Source organism: Panthera onca, chromosome D4, assembly GCF_046562875.1.
Source record: "Panthera onca isolate mPanOnc1 chromosome D4, mPanOnc1 haplotype 2, whole genome shotgun sequence".
In the NCBI taxonomy this organism is placed as follows: Eukaryota; Metazoa; Chordata; class Mammalia; order Carnivora; family Felidae; genus Panthera; species Panthera onca.
The window spans coordinates 84,815,114-84,829,988 of NC_138351.1; the positions used below are offsets into that span (position 1 = coordinate 84,815,114).

Consider the following 14,875-nt stretch of genomic DNA (forward strand, 5'->3'; position numbering starts at 1 on the left):
TGCTCTTTCCATCAGGATCTTCGTTAACCCTTTGCTCCCCACTGGTTATACAGGTGCAGCAGCAGAGAACATGTTAGGCAGTTTACTGTGCCTGCCAGGTTCAGGGTCAGTGCTTCTTGACCCCTGCACTGGTTCTACCATATCAGAGACAACAAGCGAAGCTTGGAGTGTAGAGGTATTGCCAAGTGACTCAGGTTAGTATGCCGTCATTGTTTGCTTTCTGATTTGCACAGAAGTTTTAAATGTAAGGTATCTTAATTTCTGTATCATGTACATTTTGTTAAGTGTGAGGCAATCACATTGCTAAGAATTTCAAATGGACAGTTAGGTTAAGGCATTTTCTGTCCATCAAGAAAAAATGCAGTGTTGCAGGACATAGGCAAAGATGGCAGGTGCTTTTTGACTCTGTGTGTAGTTACTTGTAAGCATTTGTTAGCAACTCACCGGAGTTCTGTGTGGGACATTGAGTTTGGTATCTCCCACTAACTCGTCACGAAATAGGAATAGCAGTACAACTTGGACCCTGAGTGGTTGGGTGTCTGGTAAGCATGCCTAGATTTATCCTGGTGAGAACTTGACTCTTTAAAAGGTATCTAGTATATTTTTGAAATGTACTGAAATTGAGACTCTGGAGTCCTGAGAATTATTTTGTGCAGGATTATCATAAATGCATATAAAGTGTTTTGTACTTTCTCTTTTCTTACGTATTGCATTTCTGCTTTGCTGATTATGAAGATAAATCTTTGCTTTCAATGAAATGTCAACTACCAAAATGCAGATTTAAGTAACTGTATGTCTGAATTACATTCTTTGTGATCTGCTCAGCTCAAGAATAGTTAAGTGATTCTGATATGTGTTTTATAATATTAATGCATTCAGACATGCTAACCTTTAGATAAGGAGACAGTAGGATTAGCTTACCATCTATTGAGCATCCATAGGAGTTATTTTTTAGAAAATAGTTGGTTTAATGCTAAGCTATTCTGTATTTTCTTGTTGAGTTTACTTGTTAACCAACAGCATACTTTATGAGATTAGTGATCTGCAGGCGGAGTTTTCACTTTTGCACGATAGACTGGCTCATATTGGGATGAAAATCACAACCTCAACTTCTTTAACACTCGATCTGATCAGCTGTGCTAACTGGCCCAGACTTAGAAATCTGTTTACAATGATTTCATTCATGCTCTGGTAGCTTTCCTCATCTGGGTCACAAGCTGAAACTGTGGCATACTAACAGAATCACTAATGTGGCGCCTCATGTCTTCTATTTAGAGGCCCCGGATCTAAAGCAGGAGGAACGTCTACAAGAACTGGAGAGCTGTTCTGGACTGGGCAGCACATCTGATGATACGGATGTCAGGGAGGTCAGTTCCCGCCCCAGCACACCAGGCCTCAGTGTTGTGTCGGGTATGTCTGTCTTGTTTTAAGGAATAAGGATTGCAAGGTGTGTTCCCACCTCCCCATTTATAAAATTGCTAACAGAGAGAGATGTTTTATTTACGAGTTGAGGAATTTTCTGGAAACAGAATTGTTTCTGAGGGACCTTAAATCTCTGAGAACTTAATACGTGGCTCTATGGAGTCTGTTGAAGTAATTGGCCAACGGTCTGTGCGTGTTCTCTCTCTAATTCTATCTGTTCTTGGTGGCCTCTGCTACTGTATTTAGATACCACATGATACTTGTGATTATGTTGTACAAATCAAGGTAAACATATTTAGGCAGTAGTACAATAAAAAGGATATGATACCCAATGTCTCACATGTATAAAACTGGGACACAAAAAATTTGAGAATATTTACATTTCTCCAAACTTCATATACTTTTTGTGTGGTTATTTTGTTCTTCTTGCTATTTATTTTTTACTTTATTTATTTTAAAGGCATAAGTGCAACCTCCGAGGATATTCCCAATAAGATTGAAGACCTGAGATCTGAGTGCAGCTCTGATTTTGGGGGTAAAGATTCTGTCACTAGTCCAGACATGGATGAAGTAACTCATGGTAAGAAGTAGAAATGAGAGTGACCTAAAAATGATCCCATTCGTGGGTGACATTGGCAGTCTTCCGTGTCTGTTGGTGATAGTACCAGTTGTTCTAGCACTTTGGGGCATGATTTGGCAGCAGGATAGAAGGCCTTGAAAATTCAAAACTCAATGTGGTTCAGTTAGTCCACTTTAGGAATGAATCGTAAGGAAACAGTTCCATGTATGCAGAAAGTCTTGTGCTTCTAATAGCATTTATACTGGTGTTGTTCATAACATTTATACCGGTGTTCTCCATAACATTGATTCGGCAGAAAACAAGAAACAACCTGAGAATTGGAAACTAGAATTCCTACATGCATTTTGATGCAACCACTCAGAATTTATGCAACTGGATTTTAAATCCTCTAAAGCATGTGAAATAACATGGAAAATTTTGGAAAATTTATCCTAAAGAACTTCCACATATAAGATAATGAAACATTACAAAACCGATCATAGAGAAGGTTCAGGAAAGAACTACCAAAATGCTAGCAGTAGTTTTTTGTACTGAGTACTGGGTTTTTAGATTCTTTTTCTTTTTTATAAAAAAATTCTTTGTTTTTTCTGAACCAAGGTTTCTGATCCTCCACACTATTGGCATTTGGGGCCAGGTAACTCTTTTGTTACGCAAGCCCGTTCTGTGCATTATAGGATGTTTAGTGGCATCTCTGGCCTCTACCAGGAGCACAGCACCCCTCTTCTTCCGCTCTGGTTGTGACAACCAAAAATGTCTCCAGATAGTGCCAAATGATCCCTTGGGGCACAAAGTAGCCTGATTTGAGAAGTACTGTTCTAAATGAGCAATTTTCAGAGTATAGTCTTCATGGACCACTAAGGGCCCTTAAGGCCCTTTTGGGGGCTGCAGGGTATGATGTCAGAACTGTTTTCATAATAGTAAAAGGTTGTTGTCTTTTCTCTGTGTCGACATTGACACTGATGGTGCACAGGCCAAGGTGGGTAAATTTGCTGGAGCCTTAGCATGAAGCAGAGCAGTGATAGCAAAGTCTTAGTGGTCACTGTATACTCCGTTAGTTAGAAAGCTTTACTTAGAGTGTCTTTCATGAAGCAGTAAAAATTATTTAATTACATCTCAACCCTGAGTACACATCTGTCTAAAATTCTGAGGAAATATGAAATACCCCTAACGCATTTCTCCTGCATTCTGAAATGTGGTGAAGTGTCTCAAGGAAAAGCACTTGTATGGTTATTGGAGCTGTGAGCTTAACTAGCTGTTTCTTTTCTTGTTTGTTCTTCACAAAACACCATTTTTGCTTGAAAGAATGACTGACAAAAACTGTAGTTATTCAGATTTGGGTATTTGGCAGGCATTTCTTGAAAATTAACAGAGTGAGCCTATCGCTTCAAGGAAAACAACTGACAATAGACTTTATTGCCAATGATAAAATTCACGCTTTCATATAAAAATCAGAATTTCGGAAAACTTGTATCCACCTCCATGACCTTGACAGCTTTCTGATACGTAAAGACTTTTCTGGGGAGATTGGTGGTATTATTAAGATTGTGGTTTTTTAATATTATGTATTGAAATGTGTCAACCTGTGGAAGATCTGTGTATCTAATTACACCAATATTTTCCAGGTGATGAATACATGATGTTACAAAAATCATTTAAAGTGCAAGAAAGACAGACCAACTAATTTTAATGTAACAGAGTACAAAAAGTTCATTGATTTGGTATCACATTCCAAATTGTAGCTTACCTTTAAAATACTCCTTGTCAAGATTTGGTGTGGTAGCACAGAAGAATGTCCCCAGTTATCTGAAAAGGCTGTTATATTAAAATATCTTCCCATTTCCAACTACATGTCTGCGTGAGGCCAGCTTTATATACTTCAACCAGAATACATCCGCAACAGATTGAAAGTAGAAGCATATGAGAATCCAGAGGTGTTCTGTTAAGCCACATGTTAAAGGAATTCGTAAAAATGTCAAACAGTGTCACTCTACTTGTTTTTTACTTTGGGAAATACTTTTTCATTAAAAAAGAGTTATTTGTGTTACCATTTAATGGATATGTTTAAATGAATTAATATATAAATATTTATGTTTGTTTTCAGTTGTAATTTATGATCTGGTAACTATCAATAGGCACAACCAACATAAACAGGCTCTGAGGGGCAATAGTTTTTAAGAATGTCAAAGTGTCCTAACAACAACAACAAAAGAATGTGAGAGAGTCCTAAGACCAAAATGTTAGAACTGATATTCTAAGCTGCCTTTCATAACAATACACTATTTTTATAATTTTAATAAAGGAAGGTGAATATAAGACCTAGAACAAAAGAAGAATCAAAAGGCTTAAAATCCAAGTACTAGCATTCATTATCATGAAAGAGCTCAGACTCAAAAAGTTTAGAGTAATAGTTTCTTTTATATATTTAAAAATTTTAGCCTCTACATACTTAATTAGCTGTTTTAATATTTCTGATTTTGGCTGTGTAGACATATGCTTAGAGGAGTCATTTTTACTCTGTAGCTGAAAATACTTCGAGTTTGTTTTGTGGTGTAATGTAGTATTATTATTCATTTTTGTTATGAGTTCTTTTATAAATTGTCATTTGCTGAGAACAATATCAGAATTTCAAATTTTACAACTTTCTATTTATACTCCTTCTAGGTAATATTGCCCTTACTTTTATAGGTAGAAGGAAGACGAGACTCAGGGAAGTTGTGACATTCTGAAGATTTTGATGTGATTTACATTTTTTGGCTCTACTCTTTACATTAAATATAATACAGTTTGGCCATTAAAAGTAATCAACATGAGGATGCTAGACCACTTAAATGTCATTAAAATCCATGTAGGTAGATAAAAACATACCATGAATTTGAAGTAATCAGAATATATTAGGTTCTTTTTTTGTTTGTTTGTTTATTATTAAAAAAAATTTTTTTTAACGTTTATTTTTGAGAGACAGAGACAGAGCACAAGCGGGGGAGGGGCAGAGAGAGAAGGAGCCACAGAGTCCGAAGCAGGCTCCAGGCTCTGAGCCGTCAGCACAAAGCCCGATTTGGGGCCTGAACTCACAAACTGTGAGATCATGACCTGAGCTGAAGTTGGATGCTTAACCAACTGAGCCACCTAGGTGCCCCCTAAATGTTTATTTATTCCATTTGAAAGTGTGCACGAGCAGGGGAGAGTCACAGAGAGGGAGAGAGAGAGAGAATCGCAAGTAGGCTCGGCACTATCAGCTTAGAGCCCAACGTGAGGCTCAATCTCACAAACTGCAAGTCCATGCCCTGAGCTGAAATCAAAAGCCAGATACTTAACCAACTGAGCCACCCAGGTGCCTTGTTTTCTCCCTCCCTCCCTCCCTCCCTTCCTTTTCTTTCTTTCTTTTTCTTTCTTTCTTTCTTTCTTTCTTTCTTCTTTTCTTTTCTTTCCTTCTTTCTTTCTCTTTCTTTTCCTTCCTTCCTTTCTTCCTTCCTTCTTTTCTTTCTTTCTTTCTTTCTTTCTTTCTTTCTTTCTTTCTCTTTCTTTTCCTTCCTTTCTTTTCTTTCTTTCTTTCTTTCTTTCTTTCTTTCTTTCTTTCTTTCTATGTTTGTTTATTTATTTATTTTGAGAGAGAGTAAAGAGGACCAAGCAAACAAGGGAGGGGCAGAGAGAGAATCCCAAGCAGGCTCCTCCCTGTCAGGGCAGAGCCCGAAGGGGGCTCGAACTCCCGAACCATGAGATCATGACCATCTGAAATCCAGAGTTGGATGCTTAACTGACCAAACCACGCAGGCACCCCACATTCTTTTTTTTTCCTGATATGCCCCTCAAGTTTTATTGATCAGAAAAGGAAAACCTTGGAAGAATGCTAGAACCTTTTTCACTGTGTAGGAACTCTTACTGAGTGATGAGTTCTGATTTCTTATAGTTTGCCTGTTTGTTTTAGGCGCCCACCAGCTGACCTCTCCTCCTTCTCAGTCAGAGTCTCTACTTGCCATGTTTGATCCACTGTCTTCACATGAAGGTAAACTAGTCAAATGAGCTTTTTGACTCTTACCCTGAGCAGGAGAACAGAGCCAAAATCCTTTGTTAATGCCTTTTTTGGCATTAAAATGCCTAGTTCTGTCTCAGTTGCAAACTTTTTTTCCTCTTGTTCCAGGGGCTTCTGCTGTGGTAAGGCCAAAGGTTCACTATGCCAGGCCATCGCATCCACCACCAGATCCCCCAATCCTGGAAGGAGCTGTGGGAGGAAACGAGGCCAGGTTGCCAAATTTTGGTTCCCATGTTTTAACTCCAGCTGAGATGGAAGCATTCAAGCAAAGGCATTCATACCCTGAAAGATTAGTTCGCAGCAGGAGCTCTGATATAGTCTCATCTGTCCGGCGACCTATGAGCGATCCCAGCTGGAACCGACGTCCAGGGAACGAAGAACGAGAACTCCCTCCAGCTGCAGCCATTGGTGCTACTTCTTTGGTGGCTGCACCTCATTCATCATCTTCATCCCCGAGTAAGGACTCCTCAAGAGGAGAGGTATGGGACACAGGCCATATCGAAGAATTGTGCTGATTGTGGTCAGCTTTAGTGTTCTGCCTGGCTGTCTTGTTATCTGAAATTAACATGGCATATATAAATCTAAGAGGAAGGACAGACAGTAGTCATGATTAAGGGTGATCTGTCCATCTAGTTTGTTCACAACTGTGGTCCATGGGAAACCTGTACTGTTTTGCTTTTGTAGTAATATGTTATGCATTTTTGTGACACTTTCAACTTTTCTGCAAGCAATTTTTTATTTAATTTCATAAACCTTACAGTTTCCTTCTGAGTTGAGAAAGTAAATGATTTGTCTGAGGCCACATGATAGGCCAGTAAAGGAATTACAGTTTCTGCTCTTTGACATGTGATCTTAATAACTCATTATAATTGGTGATCAAAACAAGAACTCTGAAGTTGGTTGGATCTGGGTTTGAGTCCCAGCTATGCCACAGGCAGACTATGTAACTTTGGGGAAGATGGGGAGATAACCTTTTTTAGCCCCTTATTTCTCATCTGTAAAAAGTTTAATAGTAGTATTTATCTCCTAAGGTGACTGTGAGGTTTAAGTGGGACTATATATATCCTTACACTCAATATTTGTCACGCAGCGCATACTCAGTTTTATTAGTACTACTGCTGCTGTCGTCTCTGCTACCCCTCTAGACTTTATTTGCATTACGCTTACACCTTCCCTAAGTATTTATTGAGTGCCTGCTGTATGCTAGGCTCTGTATTAAAGTTTCAGTTTATTAACAGTAATGAGATAGTGCCTGCCCTCAAGCAGATCATAGTCTGGTGCTTAAAAGGTGTACTTCCATATTTCAGAAGCGATAAGAACAGTTTGCTTTTAAGACAAACAAGAGTGGTTTTTGTATTTCACAGACAAACTGAAATCCTTTTCATAGTAATTTATCCTGCTGTCCAACTCCAAATAAAGCATCAAACTTTTTCTACAGACTGAAGAACGCAAAGATAGCGATGATGAGAAATCAGACAGGAACAGACCTTGGTGGAGAAAACGTTTTGTTTCTGCCATGCCTAAAGGTAATTTTATAAAATATTAGAATTATATTAGCAACAAGAAGCAAAGCCCCCAAATCTCTTCCAGAGAGCCAGTATGTCAACTTCTCTGTGAGGCTTGCTGGGCCTAAGTTTCTAGCTGTTTTGAGGGTATAGAGAATGGTTTCACTCAGGTGAATGCTAAGACAGACCTTTAGAAATGATAGTTCTTGTTCATTGCATGAAGTGGTAGTGGTTTCATACATGGAAGTCAGGCAGGTGACGGTTGTTTAAATATCATATATTGTTGAAGTTAAAGATAGGACTTTTGACATATGTATTGCTAATAATTATTGCAGGAAAAAGGGGTGCTATTGGTAATAAAACATTGAAAATTTATCCTTTACATTCCTGGAATAACTTAAGCTTTTTATGGTTATGTTCGTTGAGAATGTTTATATCCTGAATATTAGTGAGTATTTTGGAAGGCAGTTGTATAAAATCGTTTTATTTGCTTTCTCTTTTTTTTTTTTTTCCTTGTGAATAGCCTGGCATTGTACCAGTAGATATTGAGAATTGAGTTGACAAAAGCGTCTCTTCCTGCAAGGAGAGATCGTCCAGGATTAAAGCTAGGGACTTCTTCTGAAGGCCTCTTCTCGGCACTGTGGCACTCAGGAGCTGAGGAACACTGCTTTCACGCCGCACTCAAGCCCACTTGATGAGGAGAGAATGAGACTGAGAGCTTTGAGTGTGTTGTTTTTGAGCAGAGGTTAAGAGGCAGTGGTTTTGATTTAGTCCCAATAGATCCGAATTAAATCATTCTTCCTGTGGCAGATGACCCCAAAGCAGATTCTGCAAGCTTCTGTAAGAACCTTCAATGCTATCTTAAGAACGATGATCAGTTGACACTCGGGATTTCTTAGCTTTTAAACTTTTCACCTTCCTTTCACTTAGAAATGTTGGCACACCAGTTAATACTCCAAAATGACTGCTGTCTTCCGAGTAGTGCAGTATGTTATATGTCACACTACTGACTTTATTTAATTTCCAGCTCCTATACCATTTAGAAAGAAAGAAAAACAAGAAAAAGACAAAGATGATCTGGGGCCTGACAGATTCTCAACACTCACAGGTTTGTAGACCATGGACTTCCTGGCTCCTTCATTCCCAGAGCACATATTTCATAACACTTTTTCTTGGGTGCCATAAGCGTTGCCTTTCTAGAAGAATGTGTTTGTGTGTGTACAGTGGGGAGTATGTTCTTCATAGCTCTGTGGTATCCAGTTGGTGGCCACAGTGAATCTCAGTGTGCTCTTCCTGCAGACCGCCACCACCATCATCATCCTCATTATCATAACTTCTGTTTATGAGGAGGCTCCTGATCCTGGGCCTCTAGGCATTCCCTACAACTCGACATGTCAGTGGGATGATGACACGCAGTGCCTTTTAGGAGAGTGTGGTGATGGTTCTAGTGCGATGCATGCCACATCTTTGGAACGTTGATTGTATAGTTTTCGCTAATGTTGATCAGAGAATTCTAAATTTATTTCCATCTATAGTTCTTGATTATTCGGGATCATAGGGAAATTCTGCTTGACCTAATCATTTCCTTTTTGTGTGATAAAATGTTCAAACAGTATCATAAATTTATGAACTTTGCCAGTTTTTTACAGCTTGAATCCTTTTAACATTGCTGTCTGGCCCAAGGAAAAGACACCTAGGGGTTGGGTTTTACTTTATTCAGCATTTGTATTTTTGCAGCTTTCTGTTTGGCATATTATGAATGAGCACCCTAAAAGGAATGAGTTTGAGGAGTAGTGTTAATGACCCAAGCTTGAGTCTGATGGCTTTGTACTGTTTCCAAGGACTGTCGAGCATCTAGAGGGAAATTAATTTCTCACCTCCTTTTTTTCTTACCTTGATTTTCAATTATGTTATCCCACTAAGTTAAAATGAAGATTTTTATTAAAAAATGGCATAGGTTTCCAAAGAACATCCTCCTCAGAGAGCTCAGTATAGTACAGGTAGAATCCCATTTTAATGCATGTTATTCTAATATCTGGCTCCTTCTAATTGGATGTATTTCCATGGTCTAGCATACTGTCTGGTGAGGTGACTTTGTGGGAATGAAGGGCTTTGGAGAGCAGGCGCTGGGCTTCCAGGCCATGGTTCTGTGCGAGAGCCAGCAAGCCTCTCTTATTCAATCAGCAAATACTTTCTGAACATCTGACTCGTGCCAGGCACTGTGCTGAGTGTTGTAGTTATTAAGTCAAATCACATGTCCCGTCTTCTTCAGGAATTACAGTCTGATTGAGAAGAATTGGAAACATTTGTTTCCTGTCCATGTTCCTAGTATTAGAACACCACCAGCATTTATGGAGGGAAATTCTTATAATGAAATCTGTTTTTAAAATGTCGAATCAGTCATTGGAGAAGTTATAAGTTATTTTTTACTTGTGTCTTTGGGCAAACATATTTCTTGGTTCTTGGTGCCTAATCTAGAAGCTAAGTAGGGTAAGTTTTTTTTCCATAAGATACTTCATTTTCTTTGTATTTGATTCAAGCAACTTAGATTCCCTACTAATGTAGAAATATTTCTACCCAGTTCTAATTAGTTACCTGTTGAAAATTATCGTTAAAACAATTTTTAAATGTTATGAAAGGATATTTCTTAACAGTCTGTCCATAATCCAGTCACCCTAACTGTTCTTTTTTTTTTTTTTCCCCCGTGTTGTTTCCCAGTCTTTCCATATTTGTATGTGGCTTTTTCATGACGGAATCAGATTATGTGTGTAACTTTGCATCCTTCTTTCACCAAATGTGATTTCATAAACCCTCTCCAGTTTCTACTAGACATGGTTGGTTTTTAATAATTTGTAGTGACTCACAGATAATCTGTCATATCATTTTATGGCCTCCTGAATGTTCTCTTACTTTTGGATACTTAAATGGTATCCAGTTTTTTACTGTGAAAATAATGCTCACAGCTTCGTATATACAGCATTTTTTGTTTATTTCCATTATTTTCCTGGGATAAAATTCTTTTTTTTTTTAATTGCTAATGTTTATTTGAGAGAGAAAGGAAGAGAGAGAATCCCAAGCAGGCTCTGTACTGTCTGCACCAAGCCCAATGTGGGGCTCGATCCCACCAACTGTGAGATGATGACCTGAGCTGAGGTCAAGTCAGATGCTTAACCTACTGAGCCACCCAGGTACCCCTTCCTGGAAAAAAATTCTTAAGAACGGCATAGAATTAGAGGTTATAAGTGACATTATGGCTATACGATTAGCCAAATTTTATTCCCTTTTTCAGAGCCCTCAACAGCACTCAAAACCAATAGCAAAAAGGTACTCCCCTTCCAAAGAAAGATTTTGTAATGATAGATGTTTTATCAGTTTACATTTTGAAGATCAGATTTTATTAGAACTCTTTTCTCATGAATTCAAATACCATTACAGCAGAAAGATTCAATTACTTTGGAAATCCTCTTTTTCTGTAATTTACTGCAATTATACAGAGACATGGATACTAAATTTTATTTTCCATGGAGACGGAAGAGCCCATGAGCATATACTGCTTAACCTTTCTATACCTGATTTCCTCCTCTAGAGAGTGAAGGTGATAAAAGTACCTCCCTGTAGGGTTGTTGTGATGATTGAGATTGTTCGTAAAAGGTGCTTAGCACAGTTTCTGGCATGTGGTAAGTGCTCAAGAAATGTTAGCTGCTATTATTATTAGCTGCTATTACGCACCCACATATATAATCTAGTGATTTTTTATGTGTTGTTAGACTTCTTGAAAAATGGGATTCTACCAGAATATGGACATTTGTGGTTACCTGCTTGGTCTGGATCTATCTCAGGAGTTTGCATTTCACTATAGAACTTTATTTTGTCCCATAGATCTGTAGCAGCTCTTTGCTTTGATGACTGTTAATTAATGACTCTGCCATCTTAGGCTCCAGGAACACATTTCAGTGTGCTGATTTTGCTGACAGGATAATGGTCCTGAAAGTAAACAGTGCTACATCTGTGATTGTGATAAGCTTTTTCTCCCTATACCCCGGGTACATTTCCAGCACTCTCCAGCAGTGGCTAGATTCACAAAAGTGCTCTCTTCCAGCAGCTTCACTGTCGTGGTCAGATTTAGTGAGACAGAATATTAATATCTAAAGGTTTGAAATGTGTAGAGAGAGAAAGTCATACAGCAAGAATGGAAGAAGGCTTTTTTTTTTTTTTTATTTAAAAGGGATTAATTCTAAATTTGATACTTTTTTTTACCCTTCAGCATGGAGATGTCTGAATAAATGAATCTGCCTATAACAATGCATTGTTGGAAGTTCTGTTAGCATGCATTGCTAATAACAGTGACTTGAGTTATAAGCACTTTAGAAACCCATCATCCATTTAGTCTGCACTGAATTTCTTAACACCATCATGCAGAATTTTGGCGATGATGAGAAAGTGGAGCTAATCCTCCCAATTGCGTGCTTTGGCAAGGCTCTCAGACCTAGAAATGGGACGAGCAGGCAGCTGCATGGTGCCTCTTAACATTGAGATATGTGCTCTTTTTAAGTCTCACCTCCTAATCCGTCTTTGGGATTATGCTACTGGTATCATACTAACATCAGAGTTGGTGCAAACCAAGGGAAGCTAATTCTCTCACTCTCCTTTCCCCTGCAGATGATCCCAGCCCTAGACTCAGTGCACAAGCTCAGGTCGCTGAGGATATTCTGGACAAATACAGGAATGCCATTAAACGAACCAGCCCCAGTGAAGGAGCAATGGCAAACTATGAAAGTACAGGTGATAATCATGATAAAGATTTGAATATAGTTAACCCTAAACAGTGTGGGGGTGGCGGGTGGGAAAGGGGGTAGGGGCACCAACCTCCTGCATAGTTAAAAATTCATATGTGACTTTTGACTCCCCCAAAACTTAACTGCTAATAGCCTGCTGTTGACTGGAAACCTTAACAGTAACAAATAGTTAACACATATCTGTATGTTACACGTTTAATACACTGTATTCTTACCGTAAAGTAAGCTAGAGGAAAGACAGTGTTGTTAAGGAAATCATTGTTAAGGAAATACAGTCACAGTACCGTATGTATTTATTGAAAAAAATCCATGTAGGGGTGCCTGACTGGCTCAGTCGGAAGAGCCTATGACTCTTGATCTTGGGGTTGTGAGTTTGAGCCCCCGCTTTGGGTGTAGACATTGCTTAAAAATAAAATTTAAAAAAAAATAAGGAAAACAAATCCATATGTATGTGGACCCATGCATTTCAAACCTGTGTTGTTCAAGGGTCAACTGTACTAACTTTGGTATCACAGTGAAAAAAGTGATCTGAATAAAAAGTAGCTTTTTAATAGCTACTTTGAATAGTGTTCAGAAAAATATGGTATAATCCCCATGATGAGGAGGAGAGGAAAAGTATATAAAAGCATAAATTGTATGCACATGTGTTTATGCTTGTATGTGCACAGTGTCTCTGGAAGAATCTGACAAAGCTGTAATGTGAGCTGACTCAAGGGAAATTCATAGGGAGCACAGTGGGAAGCCGGAGTAGAGGAGAACTTCCCATACTGACTATTTTGAAAAAATAAATAACAAAAGATTTGAAAGAATAGTACAGTGGAGGTCCATAGTCCCTCTACCTTTATCAGGTGTTAACATTTTGCCACCTTCTCTCCATGTATTTTTTCCTGAAGCATTTGAAATTATCTCCTAGTAAACATATTTGCTCTACGTAAGGACAGGATCTTTATTATACTAATGAATTTTTATTCCTTTTGATTTTGTACATGAACATATTCTCTAAATTGGTTAATTAGAAACATAAAAACCGCTGCGGGAACCACAGATCGGTCCTGGCTGCATTTGTGAGTTCGTCCCAGCTCATTCTTGGGCAGTGGGAAGGGCGCTCAGGTCTCCCAGCCTCCTTACTAGGGCGCGTGGTTCACCTCAGCAGCCAGCTAGCCCAGGGCTTTACAGCAAGCCGCTTTCTGATTGGGCAAGACCCCATGTCTATAAAAGAGGGTTTTATGTAGAATGATTTTTGAGGCTCCTCTTGGTTCTGTGGTTCAGTGAATCTGATTAGAGCATTATCTGTTTAGTCACAGACGTTTGTTGTTTTGAGTTAAGATTGGTACAGGAAGTAAAAATCATTCACTTCTCAACAACTGCTCCCTTGATTTATTGTCATTGCTATCAGCTTGTTTAAATGAATGCTTTTCCTTCTTTCTCCAAGCACTCCGGCTGAAAAGCACAGTGCAAATTTATTGTTGAGTTGCTCTGAACACGTACTAGTGCTAGACCCCCAGGTTAACCTGCTTATCCTCTCTGGGGGTGGGTTTGTGTAGAGGTCATGGGTGATGGTGAGAGTGCACAGGACTCTCCTCGTGAGGAAACACTGCAGAACATGTCGGCTGATGATCTCCCGGACTCCGCGAGCCAAGCGGCCCACCCTCAGGACTCCGCTTTTTCGTACAGGTATTTCTTTGAGAGGATTGCGAATTTGTGGGTTTGGACTTTCCATCAGCACTGCTGTCACTGCAAGTCAGGATTCATTGAGCCACCTAGTAAATGTATAAAGCAGGGGAGTCGTCTGGGTGGCTCGTTCAGTTGAGCATCTGAATCTTGATTTCGGCTCAGGTCCTGATCCCATGGTTGTGGGATCGAACCCCACATCAGGCTCTGTGCTGAGTGTGGAGCCTGCTCAAGATTATCCCTCTGGCCTTCTCCCTCGTTTGTGCTCTCTCTCTTAAGAGAAAAAAACCAAACCAAAAAAAAAAAAAAAAAAAAAAAATGTATAAAGCAGAGAGAATGAATGAAATGCAGTTTCCTGAGAAAACCTTGCTTCACTTTGGATTCCATACATCAAACACTGTAATTCAGGAGTGAAGAAACATCCACCTCGTGTGCTCACAGGGACCACATACATCCTTTAAATGAAACAAGTGGCAGTGCCTTTGCAGACCCCAAGCTCTCTGCCCACGTGGGAAATGCTGGGGGAGACCAAGTGGGTGGTAGGGTGAGCCGCAGTTTCAAGCAGTAGAGTGATAGAAAGGGCTTCTTGTCGAGTGGTGAGCTTGTCTTGTGTCAAGATCAACCTTTCTCAGGAGACCTGGTGGACAGTGTCCTTAGTTTGGATGGTGAGATGGTTCTGGTGACTTCTGTGGTCCCTCCTGACCCTGGCATCATGGCGCTTTCTCATTCTCCTCCCAGTGGCCATTGTGGGATTTGGTTTATGTTACAGGGTCCAAAAGGATTTGTTTGATTCTGGTGACTTTACAGAATAGTCCTTGCCCAGAGCATTTTTATATAGCCTTGCTCCTCGGGTAACAAGTAAAGCCTGTTC

The 14,875-nt window shown here is 39.3% G+C and overlaps 1 protein-coding gene across 6 annotated transcripts in view; it reads left to right on the forward strand.

The window, feature by feature from the left end:
* GAPVD1 (GTPase activating protein and VPS9 domains 1) overlaps nucleotides 1-14,875 on the forward strand; it is a 71,407-nt gene that overhangs the window by 45,087 nt on the left and 11,445 nt on the right. For 2 of the 6 annotated variants that reach the window (XM_060608666.3, XM_060608667.3), the window contains exons 11-19: nucleotides 54-194; nucleotides 1,276-1,410; nucleotides 1,883-2,002; nucleotides 5,928-6,005; nucleotides 6,141-6,511; nucleotides 7,471-7,558; nucleotides 8,565-8,645; nucleotides 12,197-12,319; nucleotides 13,878-14,007. In XM_060608666.3, coding sequence (XP_060464649.1) covers nucleotides 54-194; nucleotides 1,276-1,410; nucleotides 1,883-2,002; nucleotides 5,928-6,005; nucleotides 6,141-6,511; nucleotides 7,471-7,558; nucleotides 8,565-8,645; nucleotides 12,197-12,319; nucleotides 13,878-14,007 — 1,267 coding nt within the window. Of the gene's footprint in view, nucleotides 1-53; nucleotides 195-1,275; nucleotides 1,411-1,882; nucleotides 2,003-5,927; nucleotides 6,006-6,140; nucleotides 6,512-7,470; nucleotides 7,559-8,564; nucleotides 8,646-12,196; nucleotides 12,320-13,877; nucleotides 14,008-14,875 lie in introns of those variants that run through there. The other 4 variants (XM_060608668.3, XM_060608671.3, XM_060608669.3 and 1 more) reach the window with 3 other exon arrangements.